The sequence below is a fragment of the Galleria mellonella genome, unplaced genomic scaffold (genome assembly GCF_026898425.1).
Source record: "Galleria mellonella isolate WM207_F2 unplaced genomic scaffold, CSIRO_AGI_GalMel_v1 utg746, whole genome shotgun sequence".
Lineage (NCBI taxonomy): Eukaryota > Metazoa > Arthropoda > Insecta > Lepidoptera > Pyralidae > Galleria > Galleria mellonella.
Genome location: NW_026442148.1, coordinates 226,721 through 253,323, shown reverse-complemented (window position 1 = coordinate 253,323; position 26,603 = coordinate 226,721). Strand labels below are relative to the sequence as shown.

General features: G+C 36.4%; 1 protein-coding gene across 2 annotated transcripts in view; it reads left to right on the top strand.

Moving 5' to 3' along the window:
* LOC113515259 (uncharacterized) overlaps positions 1 to 26,603 on the top strand; it is a 133,912-nt gene that overhangs the window by 60,907 nt on the left and 46,402 nt on the right. For both annotated transcript variants that reach the window (XM_052901140.1, XM_052901141.1), the window contains exon 2: positions 7,492 to 7,633. In XM_052901140.1, the coding sequence (XP_052757100.1) occupies positions 7,492 to 7,633 (142 nt within the window). The remainder of the gene's footprint in view (positions 1 to 7,491; positions 7,634 to 26,603) is intronic.

The following is a 26,603-nucleotide window of genomic DNA, read 5'->3' as shown; positions in this document are numbered from 1 at the left end:
TTGGTCGAAAAGCTCGACTAGTTTCAGGACCGTTCAGGGCAGGCTGTGGTATTTCATTGAGTTTTCTACTTTTGAAATCCACACTTAAACCCTCCTAGGTTTATTCGGGACCCTTAGTATTGAGTCTCGGCTCGCTGGGTACGCCATCTACAGATTGTCTATTTTATTGACTTTCTTACTCCTAAAATCCCCATTTAAACCCAACTAAGGAGGTTTAGAAGACCTGTCGTTGTTGTTGTACTTCTTAAATTTACCCGTACGAAATAGAGGGTAAATAGCAAGTGTTCAATGAAATCGCGCGAAGCCGGGCCGGTTCATTAGTCGTTTATGGGTGTCTTAATGTGTCAATGTTGTATTGTAATGTTTTGTTTAGACTTATAGCCAACATCGCGTCAGGGTGGGCCCAATGTCAGTATATTCAAATTAGGCATTTCTAGTAAGCTGGATCGATATTTATGTTATTGCGTGTTATATTTCAAGTCTCAGTTTATATTGGGATGTACTATATAATGTATAATACATTTATTTATTTATTTATTTATAATAATAATAGTCTTTATTGGATAACAAAATTACGCCTAGTTACATCTGCTAGCCACCGAACCAGAGGGAGACTTTGTACAAAAGTCGATTGCTTGGGTCCTCTGTCCCATTCGTGTTTCTACCGTGAAGCAGTTGTGTTTGCATGGCTGTATTTCGGTTTGTAGGTAGGTAGGTAGGTTAGACTTGTTTCAGCTTTAATATATACCCCGTCCTGTAACCCACAGGAATAAAGGTACATATGTTTTTGTTTTATACAACTTAGAATGGCAAACAAGCTGACGGCCCACCTGATGAAAAGTGGTAACCGTCGCCTATAGATATGAGCAATACCATGGACATAACAAAGTATACTGTTTCGCCCATGATACCCCCAATGCGTTGCCATTCATGAGGACTCAGGTGTTATTCCTCTGTACCCAGTAAATTCACGCCATATACCACCGTTCAAACCGACATATGCCCCCTATTGATATTTTTTTATCTTCGACTACCTAGCCCTCTCTTTTGTTAAGTGTTTACTGAATTAACGAATGGGTGTATGTTCGATATATGAATTGTGTTGGATGAATCTAGTGTGTTTGTTAAATGTTGTTTGTTAGTTGTGTGTTGGGTGGTTGATGACTGCTGTGTGTCTTGAGTGTGATGATATTATGTATTGTGCACGAATATGGTGTCTCCTAATAATTTGCTGAGTATCGTCAATTTTTTTTTTATACAACGTAGAATGGCAAACAAGCTGACGGCCCACCTGATGGAAAGTGATAAGTGATATATGAAGGTGAATAGCTACTTGTTATTGTAAGCTGGTGATGTCAATATTTAATATAATCATCATTATCATATCAGCCTTTTAACTGCCCACTGTTAAATATAGGCCTTCCCTTGGAGGGTTTTAAGAGGAATCCTGCTGCCCATTCCTCGTCCTCGCTTAGTCGACTCTTACGACACCCACGGGAATTGAAACGGTGGCCTATTCTATGCCGGGACCACACAGCTTTTAATTTTTTTTTATTGCATGATAGCAGAATAACATTCCATTACTTACTTTTAAAAAAACCCTGCTTGCAGGATTCTTTAATTATGATAATAATAAGTACTACAGTATCACATACCAAACGCCAGATCTTCAAGTTAGAATACCCTGTGTTATAGGGAACCAGGCAACGGACAAATAGCGTCACAACCCAGTACACTTGTTCCTCCGCTTCAACTGTTTATACTTCTCTCGATCCAAAGGTCATCTGGAAGAGACAGCTTTTAGCGATAAGGTCGCCCATTGTTTTCTCACTGTGATTATTTCTTGTAATTTTTGCATCTATAATAAGTTTACTATTGTAATCTTTTGGAGGAAACAATAAAGAGTATCTATCAATCTTTCTATCTACACCCATACAAGAGCCATTTCAGAAAAGTTCGCTTTCCATATTGGTCAGGCCGAGAATCGAATCCGAGACCTCGATTACATAAAACAACGTTCTCACCACTCCGCCGTGGAGGTCTTTAAGTGAACTCTATAATGTCCATGGTGTGGCGCTTAAGGATCTTTGTTAGTGTGCGTTTGCTAGTAGTCGTGCGTTTTTCAAGGCACTTTCTCCCACGCACAACCATTCTTTGAAATCAACTTCCAGCAGCAGTATTTCCGAACCGATACGACAACATAATCTTCAAGAAAAGAGCATATTCCTTTTTAAAAGGCCGGTACCACACCTGCAATGCCATAGGTGTTGTGGGTGACCATGGGCGGCGGTAGTCACTTACCATCAGGTGAGCCGCATGCTCGTTTGACCCCTGTGTTGTAAAAAAAAAATAGTATAAAGCGAACAAAAGCTAAGAAGTAATGTTTCCATCAACAGTACAAAGAGTGTTATTATGCAAAACGAATTATGTTAACGATGAATAACGATGTAAAGTGTAACAAATTATCGAAGCTGCACGAAGAAAAGCGTGCAATGAAATTTCTATTTTCAACCGACTTCAAAAACAAAGAGGTTCTCTGTTCGGTTGTTTTTTTTTCTTATGTTTATCACCTCATAACTTCGGCAGTTGTAAACCGATTTGGAAAATTCTTTTTTTATCTCAAAGGATGTGGAAATCTATTTGTTTCGTTAATATCTATGTATGGGGGGGAAAGGGATTGTTAGTAATGGAGACTAAGAATCCCATTGCTTGCAATATACCCAACCAGGTCGACCTCCTTGCGGTTCTCCCTGGAAACTATCATGATTAATTCCAGATGAATTTATCATGATGGGCTAACTGGCCTGTTTTCATTCTCATCTATCATCCTTGACTGGTGCCCCGCCAGCGTATCCCGTTAGCGCAGGCGGGGTTACCATTCCATTTTCATCCAATAAAAAAAAATCTATGTATGTAGGTATGTATACCCAAAGGATATTTGCAAGAAACTTATATTATTATAAATATACATATATTTACCTTTCCTGCACTGGATTACCCAAATTATTTTCTCTCTAACCACACTGGGTTGGCTGGAAGAGATCTCTTTCAGAGATAAGCCCTCCCTTGCTAACAAGTTGTTAAACTAATCGTCGCATGTATTGTTTAAGTGCAATAAAGAATATATAAGAAATTACTTAGCGATAAGGCCGCCTTTTGTAATCACTTCTCATTAGAATTCACTGTATTTATTATTTCTATAAGTGATGCAATAAAATATAAATAATTTAATAACTAATAACTCCGTCAGTTGTAAACCAATTTGGAAAATTCTTTGTTTTTTATCTGAAAGGATATACTTACAGATTGGTCCCATAAAGATTTTATTAAAAACGATTCAGTAGTTTAATTTTTAAACCAAAATAACTGGTTTTTCCACCAATAGAAACTACATACGGCTATATATATCTGTCATGCCTGTCTCCCATTAGGGTAGACAGAAACAATGGGACGCCAAATGCTTCGATTCAAACTGACCTCTTTCGCTTCCGCTATTATCATCAATCTCTTCACACGCGCTCGCCGGTTACGGGCACTTTTAATTTGACCCCTCTTCAGCACGTCGCTTATTTGGTCGACATACTTCTAACTGGAGTGGTCCCTACCGACTTTTCCATTCGTTCGTGCTCGATAAATCTCTTTTGTAATTCTTTTTTCTAACATTCTCTCCAAATGGTCAAACCAATGATAGGATCTTTCAACCGTTTTCAATTCGGTTGTATTTTTTTTATGTTTGTCACCTCATAACTCCGTCAGTTGTAAATCAATTTGTAAAATTCTCTTTTTATCTGAAAGGATGTACTTACAGATTGGTCCTATAATTTTTTTTTATACAACTTAGAATGGCAAACAAGCTGACGGCCCACCTGATGGAAAGTGGTAACCGTCGCCTATAGACATGAGCAGTACCATGAACATAACAGAGTATACTGTTTCGCCCATGATACCCTCCATGCGTTGCCATTCCTGAGGACTCAGATGCTATTCCTTTGTACCCAGTAAATTCACGTCATATCCCACCTTTCAAATCGAAACACAGCCACGCAAACACAACTAAATAATTTAAACAACTTATTAAAATACAGTAGTTTAGTTTCTAGATCAAAATAACAAACCCTTTTCATATAATATATACGTTATACGAAGTACTTCTGTGATAATTTTAATAAAACTTAATTACCTTTTTCGTTAGGTAAGTTGTGTTGAAACGGTACATAAACACATGACTCCAGTCCGATAACTCAATAAATTATTCCGAGAAAGTTCTAGAAATAATAAAGTAACTCTTCGGTGTGCCGTATTACCTTGATGGATGTTAGACTTTCTACGCCAACTAACTACGTCAGCTGATCTATACGTCTGAACTAATATTATTATGAAGTGGTAAGATTAGATTTTTGTTCGAATTAAAAAAAATAAAAATAAAATAATTGTCGACTTTAAAAGTTGTTACACATATAAAGCTTAATTTTCAGCGAGTACTATGGGCAGTGTTTATATTTTAAATAGTTAAGGTTGTGTTCCATACAAAATAATCGCCTTCATTTGTGGCACACCAGTTATTTTGAATTAAAAAGTAAACTACTGGACCGATTTTGATGAAATTTCCATGGAACCAATCTGTAAGTACATATATATTTATAAGAAAAAAGAAGAATCTCCCAAAACAGTTTACAACTGTCGAAGTTTGTGGTAACAAACAAAAAAAAAATACAATCATAAAAAATAAAATAATTCAAAAAGAAAGAGGTACTCAATTGAGTACCTCTTTCTTTTTGAAGTTTGTTGAAAGTATAAAAAAATATTCTAGCCATGTACCCATGCAGAGCCGGGGCGGTTTACTAGTATATGATATTATATAAAGTTATCAGTGACTTGAACAATACGATGACGTTATTCCCTGACAATCTGCGTTGACGATTGTTGTCTCTCATTGTTTTTTCGTTCTTATGGCATAAGCAATAAAATACAATTCGGCACATTCGATTTAGCTGCCAGCTTTCTCAAGGTAGTTGCCATTCCTCTCGGCCACGTCGGATGACACACGACGACTGCATAATATGACTCAATAGATGTGCTGCGGTCTTGTGTGCGGCGATTAGCGAGTAGCGTAGCTTGAGCGATAGTGCAAGTAGCTAGAATTAAAATATTTCACAAGTGACAAGTGAAATATCATGTTTTTGTAGTGTAGTGTTAGTATTGCAGGCATCCATAGGCTACAATGGTCGTTTACCATGTTACATATAGGCTGTATGTTTGTTTGCCACCATTGTGATATAAAAAAAATATAATATGCAAAATTATACGTCACTCTAATTATATTGCTTCATATACACTATTAGAATTGTGCTGTTCCATAAAAAAAATTCAGACTTTAATTGTGAGAAAATCAGCGATTTTGATTTAAAAACTAAAGTAATGAAATTATTTTGATAATTTTTTTATGAGGTCAATCTACAAGTATACACTGTAATATGAAAAAGAATTTTCCAAAACGGTTTCCAACAGACGGAGTTATGAGGTAGAAAACCTAAAACTACAGTCAAATTGAAAGCGGCCTTCTTTTTGAAGTTATTTGAAAAGTGAGTTTGTTTGTTGCCATATAAGAAAGAAAGAAAGAAAGATAACGCCATGACGGCTTAACCAATCATTATGAAATTTGATACAGATAGATAGATATCAAATATCCTTTAATACGAACGGCAATAAAAATAATTACAGTTAAAATAAACATTACAATAAAAAAAAATTGCCTTAGTTGTTTCTATATATGCATACCTCCAGCGTTATTCACATATACAGTTGATTTTCAGGAGGCCCCTTTACTCATTTAACTTCAGCGTTTTTTTTTATACAACTTAGAATGGCAAACAAGCTGACGGCCCACCTGATGGAAAGTAGTAACCGTCGCCTATAGACATGAGCAGTACCATGGGCATAACAGAGTATGCTGTTTCGCCCATGATACCCCCCATGTGTGGTCATTTCTGCGGACTCAGATGTTATTCCTCTGTACCCAGTAAATTCAACGGTGACGAGAACGAAGTCACGTGTGAAAGCTAATATATTACAATACTATATATTATATGTATGGGTATAATGAACTTGTACTTATTCAGTTTATGGCAAACCGCTGCTACTGTGAACGCCGCTTTAGAATTATGCAAGGAGTTATTAACATTGGCGTTCAATGCGGATTCTTTTTTTGCATTATTTAAAATATTCATTTGAATAATATGAACGATCATGTTTTGTTTTTAATTAGGCTTCTCACACGTGAGAATATTTATTTTTGCCTGTAATGTAATGTACGAGATAATTATGTTATCATGTTTCTAAGGAGACTGTTTAAAATTAGTTAATAAAAACTTTAGGCGCCATCTGTTACAAACATTACTAATACTTCAGTGCGTCAAGCTTTAAGGTATTACGATAAATTTCACTTAGTTTTGTTTTTTTTTTTTTTTTGTTCAGTATATATTTTTTTTTTTTTTGATAAGGTTGTGGTAAGAAAGACATTGTTGTTATTCCCAAGGATGGTTGATGTCAGACAGGTAGCCGGTCGTATAACTGAAAGCCAATACCTTCAGAAATATGGGTAAAAATATATTGCTTCGACCACAAATTTTATATAATTAGGATGGATTAGAATAGCGTAGTAACGATACGAAGATGATGATGATGTTGTAAGAAAGGAATTACGTATGAATGTGGATAAGTGCAGAGGAAGATCCAGAAATAGATGGATGGACTGTGTGAAAGATGATATGGCCAGAAAGGGAGTGCCTAGTGAGATAACTCGCAAATAGAGATGAATGGAAGAAGAAAACATGCAATATTACGCGACCCAAAAAAGATATGAGAAAAGGGCAAGAAGGTTTTATTTAATTCTTTCTTCTTTAATTTTATTATCCCACTGTCGAGGCTATTTTTATCCCATTCACGATATTTTTTATGCAACTTAGAATGAAAAAGTAGCTGATGGTTATCAGTATACCTTACCCATTGCTAACAATATACCTTATCAGGTTGGGGGGAAAGGGATTGTTAGTAATGAGGGTCAAATAGCCCCATTGCTAGCCATATACCCTTCCAGGTCGACCTCCACGTGGTTCCCCCTGGAAACCATCGTGGCTAATTCTAGTTGAATGCGTCAGGATGAGCCAACTGACCTGCTTTTATCCTCATCAGTCATCTATCACTGGTGCCATGCCAGTGTATACCGATAGTACAGGCGGGGTTACCATACCCATTAGCACCCATTAAAAAAACCTTATCAGGTTAAACTCCACGCGGTTCCTCCTGTAAACCATCGTAGCCTGACTTCATCCTCACTTGTCATCCCTTACTGGTACCATGCCGGCCTATACTGATATCTCAGACGGGGTTATCATTCCATATTCACCCATTACAAAAATGAGGTTCCGGGTCACGCCACGGAGGTCATCATGTATAATATAATATCTTATAGCGTATTCTGTTTGTCGACAGGAACACCACCTCCAGAGGGCGATCTCAGGCACGGGGCTCATCATACCAACACCGGAGGTGTGCGAGGTCACCGACCTCCAGTTCTACGAGCGATGCTACCCGCCCGACTACAAAATGCCCAAGCAGCATATACACATGCAGCGTAAGTACTGACCTCTTTTATTTTGCCGTGTTACGTCTTTTAATATTCTGCTTGATAAGCGTTCTGAGTCGCCTAAATTCAAGATGTCATATATACTTTTTTATTTATATATTTATTCACTACAAGATATTATAACATTTTACATACGGAACTAACCATAAGCCTTAGCAACCCACTTGCTAAGCGTGGCAACTACTGGCAAAACTTTCCTTATGGAGAAGGCCTATGTTGAGCAGTGGACAGTTATACGGCTGATATAACAACCCATGCTCGTTTGCCCCCTGTGTTGTAAAACAAAATGCCATAATAATAAAGTGATTGAGGTACAAACTTTTAAATACAAAGAACGCTCTATATATGCAACCTATTTACTGGGTACGGAGGAATAACACCTGAATCCTCAGGAATGGCAACGCATGGGGGGGGGGGGTATCATGGGCAAACCAGTATACTCTGTTATGTCCATGGTACTGCTCATGTCTATAGGCGACGGTTACCACTTTCCATCAGGTGGGCCGTCAGCTTGATTGCCATTCTAAGTTGTATAAAAAAAAAGAAACCTCCCTATAAGCAACATTCTTTATATTTATTCTACTCAGCTTAGTTAATAAAAGAAATAAGTAAAAATATTTTCCAGACGGTAAGTATTTTTATACTCTTTTTTTCCCTATAAGCAACTTTTCCCAATATTTTTTGTTATTGAAATTTGTTCAAATTAGTTGCTTATATAGAGCATTCACTGTATATATAATTTTGACATTTATAATATTAATGGAATTATAGTTACTTACGAAACCATCCGTTTTAGTCCAGATTCGATTTTCCACTCGAGTCTCAAGTTGATTGCAACATTGTACCAACCAACCTATTCCACTATCTATCGTGCTGGCCCCATAGCGATTAGGTATTATCAGAATGACGTCACTGCTGCCCGTGACTTTAGAAGTGGCCAGTGTGACGCGGCACTCCACCTGCTAGTTGCAATTGTTGTTGATTTCACGCCATTATCCGTTTTCATATGTAAAACCAAGAATGTATCCAAGCGTATAAAATACTAAAAAAATATAAATCATATAAAGGCCCATCCGTCATCGTATCGTTTTGTTGAATATTCTATAACCTGCCTTAAGAAATGAGCTAACAATAAATATATAAATAAATATGTATTTTTTTTTAAATTGCAAAAGATACTTAATTATACAGTACTATCATACCTACTTGTACAACAATTAGTCCATTACCTTAAGGTTTTCTTGAAAAAATTGCTCTCAGCAATAAGACCGCCTCACTGTACTTATACAATTGTATCGTTGTGTTTGTAAATTGTCTTGCTTATTTCCTATATTGTATAATGCAAATGAAGTATACTCATTCATTCATTCATTTATTGGCAGGTAATAGGTCTGTTGGTATAACTGACAATCCCGGTCCCCTCATTCACAAAGGCTGGAATTTTTATTATTTCTTATTGTAAAATCTAAACCAGTGTTGCTTGTTGTACCATGTAAAATTGGGATGTATTCTTTAAGAAATGAACAAGGAAATAAAATGAATAAAAAAAAATCATGTCCGCCTGTACGATAATGGTCTTACCTTGACATAATTCAAACTCGATCAATAAACCAGTATTATATAGAGTGATTATTGTAAACCAATCTATTCATGGAAATTGCAAATGCTATCTGGCTCATGCATAGATAGAACAAAGCAATCGATCTTTATTGGAGCAGGGGAAGGACTATTAAACTGTACCAGTAGTACCTATACAAAGTGTAATCAAATTCTTTTAAGTTAGTTTTCAACGAGGAAAAGAAGATTTTTCAAATACAAGAAGAATGACGACGCATTTTTTGTCGTTTTTCGACCTATGTTTCTTTAGTGTAAATGTCCAGTAAAAATATAAGTCCTACCCCATTGCATATAGTACGTGTGTACCAAATTTCATAGTGATCGGTTAAGCGGTTGCGGTGCTGAAGTGACGAACGTACAGTCACTACACTATTACTATCACATATATGATATACTAGCGGCCCGATACGTGTTTCGCTACGTGTAAAGTGAAATAATAAAAAAAAAAAAAAAGTATATTAAAGTTTAAAAATATAAACACAAAGCAATAATTATCGCTGACAATTTGCTTTAATCGAAGCATGTTCAAAATGAAATGACCGCATGAATGACATAACAACATGCTTGTACTGTCAACACTGAAAAAAGTTTCAATTTGACAGCACAATCCCCATCTTAATAAAGTTTGAATTTGACACAAAAATCCCCATTAACAAAATGATCAGCCATTTATTGAATGCGTTTGTTACAAAAAATGTGATAAATGAAGAACCGCTCGACCGATTTTGTGCAAACTTCACATAAACCGTCTACTAAATAGTCCGAACAAAGCGTAAACATTTGGTTTGGATAGGTGAGCCCGTTCTTGAGTTATAAAATTGCAACGAAAAGTGGCATTAATTTTTGTATATATAGATTAGCAAGAATAAGGCTTTATTTATTGGTATGCCAATTATTTATTGTTCTACAAAAAAAATTACTTCAATTGTGACTGGTATTGCCAGTATTTTGATTTAAAAACTAAAACACTGAACCGATTCTGATAAACTTTTTTTGGACCAATCTGTATGTCTTTTCAGATAAAAAGAGAATTTTCCAAAACGGATTTATAACTGACGGAGTTATGATGTCATTCTTTTTGAAGTCAGTCAAGGAAGGAGACTTTGTACAAAAGTCGTTTGCTTGGGCACCTCTTTCCCATTCGTGTTTCTATCGTGAAGCAGTTGTTTGCATGGCTGTGTTTCGATTTGAAGGGTGGGATATGGTAGTGAATTTACAGGGTACAGAGGAATAACACATGAGTCCTTAGGAATGGCAACGTATTTGGGGGTATCATGGGCGAAACAGTATACTCTGTTATATCAATGGTACTGCTCATATCTATAGATGACGGTTACCACTTTCCATCAGGTGGGCCGTCAGCTTGTTTGCCATTCTAAATTGTATAAAAAATAAAGTTGATAAATAATTTTGTACGCATATATTTGTGAGTGAGTATCATTTGTATCTTCATGGCAACATCAACTAAACGGCTGGATGTTTTGACAAATGATGTAGATACCATACTTAACATTTTTTCGTTTCGTTTCACGATAAGTAATAAGTGCTCTCGGAAAACATAGGCGACTTCAACCGTAAACACAGATACACGTAGCGTACTAATAAATGACGAGATGTTTCTTTTTTTTTATTTTTTTTTATTTTTATTGACACATAAAACAGATTACAACCATAAGAAACTTAAGTAATAATTACATTTGTGATTCGGCTAGGTTATATAATCCAATCACATTATGTGCACAGCTTGAGTAATTCATTAAAAGCAAACACATAATATAAAAAGAAATAATTAAAATGTTATATAAATATATAAAAGATAAAACTATATAAAAAAAAAAACATATTTTCAATCGTGTTCTACAAAATAGAAAACAAGTTCTTCCTAAATATCAAATATTTTGATGTTTCATACATTCTCTTCATCTTACTATTGTCTTACTAATATGATGAAATTGTAACTAGACGATTTCTGAACGACTAGGTGATATTTAAGCAAAAATGATGTGAGACGTTTTAATAAGACCTATAGACGTCAAAACATTTTTTCTTTTATTTTTTTTTATCTGCATCTTTGTTCCGGCATCACGCAACTACACTAAATTGGATGCAGTTTTCACAATTGTATCGCTGAAGGTTTAATTTAGAAACTGGTATTATGTTTTATTTTGATTGAACACCATCAAACAGTGGTCTAGTTTATTCGTTTACCTATCTTTCGAAATATACTCGTATGAAGTAGCGAGCAAAGAGCTAGTTACAAATATTTAAACTTATTGTTAATTTCCTTATAATTTAATGAAATTCTTAACAAACTGGTATATTTATATAAGACATATATTTATATAATTATATATTTAAACAAAATTTAGTTAATTTTGTTTTAGTTGTGCTATTACTGTCTTATGCTCTATAAGACATGATATATAATAATATACATACATACATACATATCTGTCACGCATGTCTCCCATTAGGGTAGGCAGAAACAATGGAACGCCAAATGCTTCGATTCAAACAAACCTCTTTCGCTTCTTCCACATTCATCAATCTTTTCATACACGATGCTTTTCATCTTTTCTTTTTATCATTTCATATAATAATATCTCTCTGCATAATACTGTCGTATAGCACAAATAAAAAAAAGTAACCAAGTTTTATTTAAATAATTACAGACACACCCTCTAAATTAAATTATATACACTTACAGAGTGTGTTTATGATGACTATATCGATTAATCGACATGACATTACATCGATTAATCGGACATGAACGGACTGTCTTGTGGGTCCGGTACACTTACGTGTTATTTAACATTTTCATTAAATTCCATCGAAACAAACTACATCGTGTTGGTTTCCACTACTTCTCGTAACAGAACCTGCACTACTTTTTACCGCAGCTATACAATAGAACAAGGAAGTTTTAGCTCCCCCGCGGGAGTTCCCGTAGACCGGTAGTAAAATCGAAACTTGTTAAACTTCCCAAGGGAATCGCGATGGCGGAGAGTCTACTATTTCAAAATTGTTTGCATAAAATTCGCGCCGACCTACTACAAGTCTACTCGTAATTTGTATTGTTTGAGGCAATAGGATTGGTGTGTCTTTTGTAGACAAACTTTTTTTTATGGAATTTAGAATTGCAAACAAGCTGACGGTCCACTTGGGGAAAAGTGGTAACTGTCGCCTACAGGCATGAACAGTACTGTACATGACAAGGTCTAGTGTATCGCCCGTGATACCCTTGCTCCATTACCATTCCTGAGGACTAAGGTGTTATGATTCTATACACTGTAATTTCATTGCCATATATCATGTGTTTCGGTTTGAAGGGTGGGATATGGCGTGAATGTACAGGGTACAGAGGAATAGCATCTAAGTCTTTAGGAATGGCAACGCATGGGGGGAATCATGGGCGAAACAGTATACTCTGTTATGTCCATGATACTGCTTATGTCTATAGGCGACGGTTACCACTTTCCATCAGGTGGGCCGTCAGCTTGTTTGCCATTCTAAGTTGTATAAAAAAAAATTGACCCGACCATAAGACAGTCTGCTGATGTTCAGCGGTAGTACAAATAAAAATAGATTTATTTATTTATTTATTTTGTTGATTATTGATTGATTGTTTCGATTTGTTATTAATTTCATTTAGAGTGTTGAAATGAAATGAAATTTATTTGCCACAAACGTTGTAGATAAGATGTTGCATTTGTCAAGTTTACAATATGTCCATTATGTTTTGCCACATCAAATGGCATGCAAATATTAACTATTGAATTTACAAAGGGAATTTACATAGGTATTTATTTAATTTTTAACTGTATTTTCTGTTTCTGTGATACACCCCAACCATTTGGACGAGTGGCGGTCCTCCACCGTGCATTTTTCAAGGCACTTTCTCCCACGCACAACCACTCTTTGGAATCAACTTCCAGCAGCAGTATTTCCGAACCGATACGACAACATAACCTTCAAGAAAAGAGTATATTCCTTTTTAAAAGGCCGGCAGCACACCTGCAATGCCTTTGGTGTTGTGCGTGACCATGGGCGGCGGTAGTCACTTACCATCAGGTGAGCCGCATGCTCGTTTGCCCCCTGTGTTATAAAAAAAAAAACTTTCATTAGTATTATGTTAAATTTTTTTTACAAATAATAATAATTTATTTGCATAAATATGATTGAAATAGATTTTAATTAGTGTTATAGAATCACATATTTAACCACATTGTTTTAATGGTGTGCTGTGAAAATGTAGTCTTATTTGAAACTAGCTGTTGCCTACGACTTTGTCCGCGTTTCCGCCGTTTTTCGTAAAATAAGTAGCCTATGTCCTTCCTCATGGTTCAATGGTTTTGATGTAACAGACACATTTCCCTTCACTGCTCTGCTCCTATTGATCGTAGCATGATGAAAAGTACTATAGCCCGCCCAGGAGTATGAAGAATAATTGTACCAAGTTTCGTTAAAATCCGTCGAGTAGTTTTTGTTTCTACAACGAACATACAGACAGACAGACAAAAATTTTACTGATTGCATTATTGGCATCAGTATCGATCACTAATCACCCGCTGCTAGTTATTTTGGAAATATATTTCATGTACAGAATTGACCTCTCTACAGATTTGTTATAAGTATAGATAAAAATTATTTTACAAAACAATTCAACATTTTTATTTTACAATTTTTTTTTATATTAGGGTTTCTGGTTTTGTAAACATAACAATCAATACATAACAATTGCTTATAACATTTATGTTATAAAATATATACGGGTTCTGTCGATTAGTACAACTTCTGTATTATTCTTCATTTCGATTTACTTCGCGAGGAATTTATATCCCAAGGGAAATTTGTTCCCCCACCGATACAAGAATTTTCAACGTACGGAATACAGTAATATTGTGTTGTTTGGGTCTTGTTTGTTAAACTATATATTTTCAACCAACTTCAAAAAGAAGGGCGTCCTCAATTCGGTTGTACTTTTTATGTTTGTTACCTCGAACTCCGTCAGTTGTCAACCGATTTGGGCAATTCTTCTTTTTATCCGAAAAATACAGATTGGTTCCATAGAGTATTTATCTAAATCAGTTCATTCATACACACACATAATTCCGAACCGATACGACAACATAACCTTTAAGAAAAGAGCATATTCCTTTTTAAAAGGCTGGCAGCACACCTGCAATGCCGTTGGTGTTGTGGGTGACCATGGGCGGCGGTAGTTACTTACCATTAGGTGAGCCGCATGCTCGTTTGCCCCCTGTGTTGTAAAAAAAAAAAATTTAGTTTTAAATCAAAATATCTGATTCTGCCACAATTAAAGTTTTTTTTTTGTGATGCCTCATTTTAATTATGCAATATATAACCGACTTTTTAAAAAAAAAATCACTGTGTGCTGTGACGTCCTGATTGAGCTTTATTATGTCAATAACTATTTTTTTTTATTCAAATTAGAATGGCAATCAAGCTAACGGCTCACCTGATGGAAATTGGTAACCGTCGTCTATAGACATGAGCAGTACCATGGACATAACAGAGTATACTGTTTCGTCCATGATACCGCCCATGCGTTGCCATTCCTGAAGACTCAGGTGTTATTCCTCTGTACCCAGTAAATTCACGCTTTTACCTGTGACTTTGTCTGCGTGATCGGCACATGTTTATTCACCGGTAAAAAAGTACTCTATCCCCTTCTTTGTCTCATATAGTACATGTATATCAAATATCAAAGTGATTGGTTAAACCATTTTTTTTTATGGATAATAATGGAATGGTAACCTCACCTGCGCTATCGGTATACGCCGGCGAGGCACCAGTGAGGATCAAAGCAGGCCAGTTGGCCCATCGTGATGAATTCCACAAGTGTTAACCACGATGTTTTTCAGGAGGATCGGCGTGCAAGTCAACCTGATAGGGTTTTTTTTAATGGGTGATAATGGAATGGTAACCCTGCCCGCGCTGTCGGTGTACACCGGCGGGGCACCAGTGACTGATGATAGACGAGCATGAAGCAGGTCAGTTAGCCCATCGTGACGAATTCAACAAGAATTGTTCACGATGGTTTCCAGGGAGAACCACTTAGAAGTCGACCTACTAGGGCATATTGCTAGCAATAAGGCTATCAGATCCCATTGCTAATAATCCTTTTCCCTCCGATCTGATAGGATATATGGTTAGCAATAAAACTGTTATCATCATGATATTAGCTTTTAACTGTCCAATGTTGAACATAAGCCGCTCTCTTGGGGGGGTTTACCAGTAGTTGCCTCGCTTGGCAGGCGGATTGACAACTGTAGTCAGGCTCTAGAGATGTTATAAGAGGGATGTTATAATGGCTACTGCCCATTTCTCGTTCTCCTTTAATCGCCTTTTACGACATCCACGAGAAAGGAAGGAGTGACCTATTTCTATGCCGGGACCACACGGCTACGGAGCTACAGCACGGAGTACTTTGTTATTAATAATCTCTTTCCCTCCTAATATATAGATATCGCAACCGTAGGTACCAATATTTTTTTTGATTGATGAAAATGGTATGGTAACCCCGCCTGCGCTAACGGGATACGCTGACGGAGCACCAGTGAAGGGTGATAGATGAGAATGAAAACAGGCCATTTAGCCCATCATGATGAATTCATCAGGAATTAACCATGATTGTTTCCACCATGATGATTGGGTATATTGCTAGCAATGGGATTCTCAGTCTCCATTTCTAATAAACCCTTTCCTACCAAAGGTACCAATATTACCCACGCCTAGTACTCTTATTGAAACACTACCTGCACGTGTTTCCAACATTGACTTGCGGGTTTATCCGAGTAAATTATTGATTTTACTTCAACAATACCGCATTACAAAGAAACGAGCCAAATGTATTGAATAATAGAAGAAAATCTCTGTAAGGCTAGCCTGGGATTACGTCACAACGCGTCTGAGCTAGTGTTGCTGAGTGATCGATCGTTTGAATCGACAAACAATTGAATTTTGTACCGCAAATAATCCCCTATTAAGATTTTCTTCCACAAAGAGAAAACCAGCTTCAACTGTGGCAAAATAAGTTACTTTGAACTCAAAACTAAACTACTGTACAGCTTTTACCAGAGGGAGACTTTGTACTAAAGTCGATTGCTTAGGTACCTCTGTCCCGTTCGTGTTTCAACCGTGAAGCAGTTGTGTTTGCATGGCTGTGTTTCGGTTTGAAGGGTGGGATTATGGCGTGAATTTACTGGGTACAGAGAAATAAAACCTGAGTCCTCAGGAATAGCAACGCATGGGGGGTATCTTGGTCGAAACGGTATACTCTGTTATGTCCTTGGTACTGCTCATGTCTATATGCGACGGTTACCACTTTCCATCAGGTGAGCCGTCAGCTTGTTTGCCATTCTAAGTTGTATAAAAAAAAAAAAAAAACTTGTGTCGAAATTTCTATGGGGCCAGTCTGTAAGTGTTATGATTTTTTGGTAATAATAAATTTTGTAAATCAGTTTATAAATGACGGAGTTCTGAGGTAGCAAGCGTAGAAAATTATCCGAATTGTAAACCTCCTTACCTGTGAACTTCTATTAACTATCCTGTGAAGGGAATTTAATTTTTATTGTAATGTAGAGCTTTGTTAGTAAAAAAGAGAGATTGTAAGGGGTTGGTAACGAAAAAATCGGACAATGTATATATATGGAAATATTTGTTTTAACGACCCACAAAAACCTAATTATTATGGAGTTCATACACAGTATTATTGATTAACCGATTGTCAACTTACCTTATAAGCGTATTTAGGGGTTAGGAAGGGGGGGAGGAAATTGCGTTTGGTAGTTTTGCATGAAAGAGTAACTAACATCCACCTATTCACGCATCGTTACAAACTTTCGCATTTATTTATTATACTAAATAGGATTATTGATTAATCGATATTTTTGTTAATTATAATTGATGGTGTAGGACGACCCTCCACTAGATGGCGTGACGACCTGAAATGCGTTGTAGAGAATCAGTGGATGCAGGTGGCTCAGGACCGTTCTTTATGGCAGTCTATGGGGGAGGCTTATGTCTGGCAGTGGACGAATAATCGCTGAAATGATGGTGATGACAATCGATTGTGTCGTTATCGATTATTTATTAGTTTTTTTTTTAGTATAAGTCTAGTATAAGGAGATAGAGAGTTGGAGAGTATAAAAGGAACATAGGTTATGATCGTAAGTTTAAAAAGTAAGGTAGTGAAATTTACTGCTTGAATAATTTGAAGAATGCTAGTTTCGAAGAAAAGTAAAGAGATTATTTTAAAATAAATTATTTTTGTCCCAACCGAATAATCGATTAATAATGAATACCCAATGATTGTTAGAACAACACTAAGGAGCTCAAAGTACGAGTTACAGTCACGTGTAGCTGCGTGTGATTTATTGTTCTACATTAGTTGTAATTTAATAATAATTTTTCCCCAACTGGCTAGCTTGTATGAATGTATGAATAAATTGATTAATATTGATGAGGGGGCATAGTACATGTATGTATATCAAATTTCGTAGTGATTCGCTGTGAGGTAACAAATTCATTTTTGCAATTACAGTATTAGAATGCACATGATTATTAAAATAATACTTTATCATGCACAACCACTCTTTGGAATCAACTTTTAGCACCAGTATTTCCGAACCGATACGACAACATAACCTTCAAGAAAAGAGCATATTCCTTTTTAAAAGGCCGGTAGAACACCTGTAATGTCGTTGGTTGTTGTGGGTGTGATCATGGGCGGCGGTAGTCACTTACCATCAGGTGAGCCGCATGCTCGTTTGCCCCTTGTGTTGTACAAAAAAAAGGTCATTTACCACTTTTTCTTCCTGTCTATCCCAGAATAAATCTAGTGTGAAGATGTGTATAGAAATTGCATATCGACACTTTAAACAATGACGTCGCCCGACAGTGAGTCACGTTAAAATCACTATTAGAATTCTACACCAAATGTTAATTCGCCACGATATTCGAAGAGCATTGAACTCGGTGTAGGGTCGCTAGGAACATAGATGATGTAGACTGGGCAGAAGTAATAGTCAATACACTATTCTTTGTAAATTTGTCTTTGTAGCTGTAGAGAGAAACCAGAGGGAGACTTTGTACATAAGTCGATTGCTTGGGTACCTCTGTCCTACTCGTGTTTCAACCGTGAAGCAGTTGTGTGTGCATGGCTGTGTTTCGGTTTGAAGGGTGGGATGTGGCGTGAATTTACTGAGTACAGAGGAATAACACCTGAGTCCTCAGGAATGGCAACGCATGGGGGGTATCATGGGCGAAACAGTATACTCTGTTATGTCCATGCTACTTCTCATGTTTATAGGCAACAGTTACCACTTTCCATCAGGTGGGCCGTCAGCTTGTTTGCCATTCTAAGTTGTATAAAACAAACTGAACTTAGTAGTAAGTAGTGGCAAAGGGCTAATTACATAGCTCGAAGAACAGACAACCGATGGAGAAAAAAGGTTCTGGATAGGCCACCCCGTACGGGTAAATGCAGTGTAGGACGATACCTTGTAGATGCAGTGACGACCTTATGTGCATTGCAGAGAGTTGTGGATGCAGGTGGTTTAGAATCGTTCCTTATGGCAGTTTATGAGGGACGGTCTATGTTCAACAGTGGACAAAGATGAAGACGATGATGATTAAATTGTATGGTAGGGTTGCCAAAATACTCGAGTTTTCGTTTTACAGTTGCTAATGAGATGCAAGTGATATCAGAGTTCGACGCAATGTTACTAAAATAGCTGTTATCCAAATTTCCGCATCTGATGTAGTGATGTCACACATGCTTTATGGGTCTCGATCAGGGTTTACAGTGGCAGTTCGGTCGGACAACGTTTGTCTGCTGTTGGGCGATCATAAAATCCAATGTTAGCCTGATGATGATATGCATGACGTATGATTTTTTAAATTCATGTCTCTACTCGTAAAAATAAAGTGCGTAAAATTTTTGTGTAACGAATTGTGGCAACATCGCAATCATCTCATATTTTCAAAAAGAATTGAACGCGCGCGTAATGCCTCTAGTACTGCAGGTGTTCATAGGCTACGGTAACCGCTTACCATCTGTTGGACCGTATGCTTGTTTGCCACTATAGTGGTATAAAAAAAAAAATGTTACTGATTAAGTACTCTACTAGCGAAGTAAAACCTTAATCATGGAATACGTTGTGTAAAATTTTTAAATAATCGTATTTTCAATAATTTTGATAAAATTTCTATGGGAACAACCAGAAAGTAGTTCAAATAAAAAAAATCGGTTTATAAATGACGCATTTTACGGTAACAAACAACTTAAGATTGTATTCCAAATTAAAACCGACTTCAATTGTGGCAAAACCAATTATTTGGATTTAAAAACTAAATCGATTTTAATCAAATTTCTATTGGACCAATTTGTAAGTATATCCTTTCAGATAAAAAAGATTTTTCCAAATTAGATTCCAACTAACGGAGTTATGAGCTAAAAAAAATACACTCGACAATCCTTCTCTTTGAAGTCGTTTGAAAAATATACACGGGTTGAGAATCTCCTCCTGTTTTTGAAATCGGTTAAAAATTAATGATTCGTACTGATGAACGACTATATGCTTCACGATGCTGATTGACACGTGTAAATTTTCCAAAGTCCGTCCGTTTCAGAGTGATGCATCCATGCACGGGCAGACAAAACGTCACGGTTATCATATATTTATTTATTTATTTTACACTTTATTGCACCGAGTAAAAAGAAAAATAACAAATACAGTAAATATTAATGAGAAGTAATACAAAAAGTCGGTCTTATTGCTAAGCAGTCTCTTCCAGACAACCTTTGGGTAGAGAGGACATTGAGAAACAACACAACAGGAAAAACATATATGTATGGACTGTACTGTGTGATTGTGAGGAACGTCAATCACAAGGTCATGGTTATTACACCCGACGGACGAACAAATTGATGTCAAATCAATGTGACAAGAAGACACTCGCGATCGCTGTGTAGGTGTAATCTGTTTAAGGTGACATCCAAATGGGGTTTGTTAAAAATGGGGTTTAGTAATCCTATTACTAGCAATATAACCTATGTGGTCGTCCTCCTCGCGGTTCCTGGGATCCATCGTTATTGTTTCATTGGTGAATTTGTCACGATGGCTAACTGACCTGCGTCATCCTCACCTGTCATCCCTCACTGGTGCCCCGCCGGTGTATACCGATAGCGCAGGCGGGTTCACTATTCCATTATCATTAATTAAAAAAAAAAGATATCCAAGAGGCAGCATACTCGGTTCACTTCTAAAATCTTTGGGTCACCTGTTTATTTCCAGCTAAAATCTTTCAAAACAAGGGTTCTGTCGTCCTCCAAAATATTACAATTGTAAATTTATCAATACGTATAATAAAACCGTAACTGATCGCTGTCTGTACATAGAAGATATATAAGAAAAACTATTATAGTGGGGCTTTCTGAATGCAATAGAACCCAAAACAATTATTTTATTTTTTATGTTTCTACATTTGTGCACGCTAATTTCAGAAACAGCTTAACCGATTTGAATGCGGTTCTCACAAATGCATTGCGGTTTGCTTCAGTTAATGTTTGTTTTATTTCAATCGGTTTATTAATAAAAAAATGCTATATTGATCTAAAGAATCACATACTCGTATAAAATGCTATAAAAATAACCGATCAGTTGAATTGGCTGAAACTTGACGGTGTAATAACATTTTTCCGTAATGATTACCGTCGCTTATAGACATGGATTTTAACATACTATATTAAATTATAACATATATAATTATACCATGGACATAAATATAATTTCTTTAATCGTATCACAATCATATGCAACATAGTATGATACCCTTCATGCGTTGCCATTCTTGAGAACTAAAGTAATTTTTTTAATGGATGATAATGGAATGGTAACTCCGTCTGCGCTAACGGTATACGCTGCCGGGACACCAGTGATGGATGATAGGTGACGAATGAAAAAAAAGATAGGTCAGTTAGCCATCGTGACGAATACACTTAGAATTCAGCATGATGGTTTCCAGGGGAGACCACGGGGAGGTTGACCTGGTTGGATATATTACTAGCAAATGGACCATTATTAACAATACCTTCCCTCCCAGAATTAAGGTATTATGCAGAGGCATATATAGAGACATTAATGTTACGTACAATGAAAATGCCATTTCTCTGTGCGGCCTAAAAAGTGTTTGTTGCTAAGCAAAATTTATATGTAAATACGCATTTTCTCGTTCCAAATTTTAATATTTACAAAGTAAGGCATGCACGATGTATGTCGTAATTTTTTTATGACACGCTGACGGAGCAGCAGTTAGTGATGATACATGAGAATGAAAGAAAGCAGATCGGTCAGTTGATCGTGATAAATTCACTATTAATTAACTACGACAGATTCCAGATGGGACATATATATATATAATATATATATGTCCCATCTGGATATATCGCAGAATAAAGGCCTCCCCCGTAATAGGGGAGGTGGGGAGGGTATGCCAATAATTGGCATGCGTAGCAGGCGGGTTGGCAACCACAGTTAGGCCTTGGTGTTGTTTTAAGAGAGACGCTGCTGCCCATCACCCGACCATTAAATTCCCTTATTCGCCCATTACGATACTCACAAGAGAGGAGGAGGTGGCCCATTGTATGCCGGGACCATATGACAATAACGTGTGTTACATATTTATTCGCATTTAACTAATAATTTTCCGATATGCCACTCATATATATATATATATATATATATATTAATGATTACGTAAAGGCTGAAAATTGACACGCTACGATTATGGCATCATTAAATCCACATCTGTGAGTGATAATATAGTTTATAGCATTGTTTTTCAAAGTGTGAGTCACTCTCTGTATACACTGGCGGGGCGGGCACCAGTGAGGGATGATAAGTGATGATGAAGCAGGTCAGTTGGTCCAGTGTGACAAATTCAACAATAAATTAATCACGATAGTTTCCAGGGGAACCGCAATGAAGTCGACCTGGTAGGGAATATTGCTAATAATAGGGTTGTTAATCCCCATTACTGGGGGAAAAGGGATTGGTAGCAATGGAGTTCGACATTGATAGCAATATGCCCTATCAGGTCGATCTCCTCGTGGTTCCCCCTGGAAACCATCGTGAACAATTCTTGTAGAATTCGTCACGATGGTCTAACTGACCTGCTTTATCCTCATCTATCATCCTTCACTGGTGCCCCACCGGTGTATACCAATTGCGCGGGTAGGGTTACCATTCCATTATCCATCCATTAAAAAAAAATCCCCATTACTAACAATCTCTTCATCCCCGATATATACAGTTGTTTTTTTTTGATGGGTGAAAATGAAGTGGCAACCCCACCTGCGCTAACGGGATACGCTAACGGAGCACCAGTGAAGGGTGATCGATGAAAATGAAAACAAGTCAGTTAGCCCATCATGATGAATTCATCAGGAATTAACCATGATAGTTTCCAGGGAGAACCGCGAGGAGGTCGACCTGGTCTCATTGCTAGCAATATATTGCTAGCAATGAGACTGACAATCCCTTTCCCCCCGATACATACGAGGTTTGTCCGGAAAGTACGTATAAAAGTTTTTTAAAAATTTTATTTTACAATTATTCAGGTAAATCAATTTTATCACCTTCAAAGTACTCCCCCTGTGACATAATGCACTTGTGCCAACGCCGTATATCCTTGAAAGTCCTCTGGTTGTAGGTTTCTCAGCTGCCCCGTCGTATTTTTTTATCTCATTTATGTCCCCCAAATGGTACCAATTTGGTTTTTGGGAACAAGAAGAAGTCACACGGGGCCAAATCCGGCGAATAGGGGGGTGTTCGGTCACCGTAATGGAATTTTTACTCAAAAACTCACGGACAACAAGAGAGGTGTGGGCAGGGGCATTGTCGTGGTGAAGAATCCAACGCCCCTCTCGCGCCAATTCTGGACGAACTCGTGCCACACAAGCTTTGAGGCGTCTGAGCACATCGACGTAGAATTTTCCATCAACTGTCTGGCCTGGAGGGACGAATTCGTCGGAATGTGAAGTAAGGACGTCCTGAACGTCATCTTGAACGCTTTCTCGGCCCTCTCTGAATTTTTTAGCCATTGTGGACGGTTGGTTCCTTCACAGCATCATCCCCATAAACTGTTCTGAGATCGGCAAAAATTTCACGGCCATTCTTGCCGAGTTTCGAGAGAAACTTAGTTACGACGCGCTGCTCTTCAACGGAAGCGGGCTCCATGCCGACGGGGTTTCGTTAAGAGGTAACTTCACAGATGGCGTGACAAGCCAGTTCGCACCGCACGGCGGTCAGACCAGAACTGAAGCATTGTTAGGGACATAAGGAAGGGGTCCTGCGCTTACCTGGCCTCCCCACTCCTCTTTCTCGCATTCCAGAACACTTTTATACGAACTTTCCGGACAGACCTCGTACAGATTGGGAATCGTGGATGGTAGGGGGTCGCAAAATATTTTGACATACTAAGGGAGTCGCACCGTATAAAAGTTTGAAAAACACTGGTTTATAGTATACTATATTAGTCATGTAGTTATTGTTAGCTGTATAACTGACTACATCATTATCTACTATGTACCGTGACACCGCTAGGTTTACCAAGAACGCGGATGATTCATCCGACGCACCAGAAGAAAAAACTTTATCGATTCTTGCCTAATATATTTTATTTTATTTACCAGAGGGAGACTTTGTACAAAAGTCGTTTGCTTGTGCATCTCTGTCCCATTCGTGTTTCAACCGTAAAGCAGTTGTGTCTGCATGGCTGTGTTACTGTTTGAAGGGTGGGATATAGTGTGAATTTACAGGGTACAGAGGAATAACCTGAGTCCTCAAGAATGGCAACGCATGGGGGGTTCTTGTGTATCATGGGCGAAACAGTATACTCTGTTATGTTTATGGTACTGCTCATGTCTATAGGCGACGATTACCACTTTCCGTTTAATGGTCCTTCAGCTTGTTTGCCATTCTAAGTTGTATAAAAAAAAATTAAATTAAATAGATAGTAAACTCCCCATTAGATGGAGTGACGACCTGAAATTCATTGCAGGGTGTCAGTGGATGCAGGTAGCTCGGGACCGGGGAGGCTTTATGTTTTGCAGTGAACAGATAATTGCTGAGATTATGTTGATGATGAATAATAGTCGATATAGTTATGATTTATATTGACATCAATGACTGCAGACATTTCTTCACAATATTATGTATTTTGGTTTACGGTTAATAGGTAGATACAAAGAAAAAGGGGGGGGGGGAGATGAGAGGTTCTGAATTTGGTTGTATTTTTTTACGTTTGTCACCATATAATTTCGTCAGATGTAATTTTTTAAAAAAAATTATGTTTTTATCTAAAGATTTTTGTTTTCATGAAAATTTTATCAAATGATATATTAGTTTTTTACTGATTGGAATGAAAATAACTGAAAATATTTTTCAATGATGTTTTGCCAATCTTTGACGTTTTTAAATAGTTCTTTTTGTATTCTATCCTCTTTATCCCATCTTAATTTTGTCACTATTTAAGTATAGATCTAAATACTTTAATTATTTAACTTTACACTAATATGCTGGGTATAATATTACATTTTATATATTTAACTTTGAAATTACTGTTATACCATAACTGAAGTAAATCGTTATTATTATTACAGTGAACGCTCTATGTAAGCAACTCCTTTAAACCAATTTCAATAAAAAAAAAAATCTTATCTAGGAAGTTATAATAATATAATAGAAAAAAAGGAGAATAAAAATATTTATCGTCTGGAAACTGTTTTTACTTATTTCTTTTATTAATTAAACCGAGTAGGATAAATAAGATATAAAGAATGTTGCTTATAGAGAGGTTGCTTAACGAGGTTTAATTACTATAAAAGTTTTTTAAAAATTTTATTACATTTTATATATTTTATCTTTCAAATTACTGTTATACCATAACTGAAGTAAATCGTCGTATTTTTTTATTATTTATGTCCCCCAAATGAACGTACCAATTTGGTTTTTGGGAACAAGAAGAAGTAAGCAACTCATTTGAACCAATTTCATTTTTGATAAAATAAAAAATTTTTTTCTTTGAAGTTCGTTTCTTAGAATTTCGTGGACCACGTTATAATAATATAATAGAAAAAAAGGAATGTGAATAAAAATATTTATCGTCTCTGAAACTGTTTTTACTTATCATCCCCATAAACTTTTATTAATTAAGAGAAACTTGATTACGTCGAGTAGGATAAATAAGATATAAAGAATGTTGCTTAAAGAGAGATTGCTTATATAGAGCGTTCACTGTATTATTTGTGTGATCGATTAATAATTTGAACATTATTATTGATCAACCATGTATTTTTTTTTTCTTGCCATTTCAACTGCGTTCTATTTTCGCCGCCGACGCAAAAAGTGGTATGTTATGTTATATGTGTTCGCGGCGTAGTAGATGCGCGAGATCGATGACGTTATAATTACGTGATTATTTTTAAACGATTTGCAAAACGAGGTGGCTCCCAAATTTTGTCTGTATTCTTTTTGTATGTATGTTACGCGATATCTTCGTTATTAAAATAAATTTTTTTTTTTTTTAGTATTACCTAGATTAATGTTAGTTTTGTCACGACTAAAAAGGGCCGTCGCTGTTTTTGAATCGATTTCAATAAGAAGTTGTCGATTTGGTTGTATTTTTTCTTTTTATGTTTGTTAACTCATAACTCTATTAGTTGTTGGTTTACAATTTGGAGATTTTTTTTAAAGTATATACTTACAGATTTGTCGCATAGAAATTTTATCAAAATTTGTTTTAACTTTGAAACTAAAATATCTTGAATTTTGTTTCCTTGTGGAACGTAATTATTAATGCATTGTAAAATTAGAATTATAAAAAATAATCACTAGTATTAATTATATTTAAGCCATTCATCATATATGTATGTATGGAGTGTACTGTGATTTTTTTTGCAACTTAGAATGGCAAACAAGCTGACGGCCTACCTGATGGAACAGAACGGAACCATAGTCGTGCCATTTGATTATATTTAACCCTTCTTTGCATAATGGTGGAAATTTCCATCATAACATTGAATGTCCAAAAATTACATAAAAGAACAATTTCACTTTAAGTTGATCGTGTCTGGATACCTTTTTAATGTCCATTGCAGAAAAAAAAAAAACAACTGTATAGTTAATTTTTTAACCATTTCTCCTTTAATTTTGAACATGAATTATATCACCTTGATTTATTTCACCAATAAAAAAAAGTCATGCAAAGAAGAGTTAATTATATTTTAGTGGAGCAATTTAATAATAAATACGAC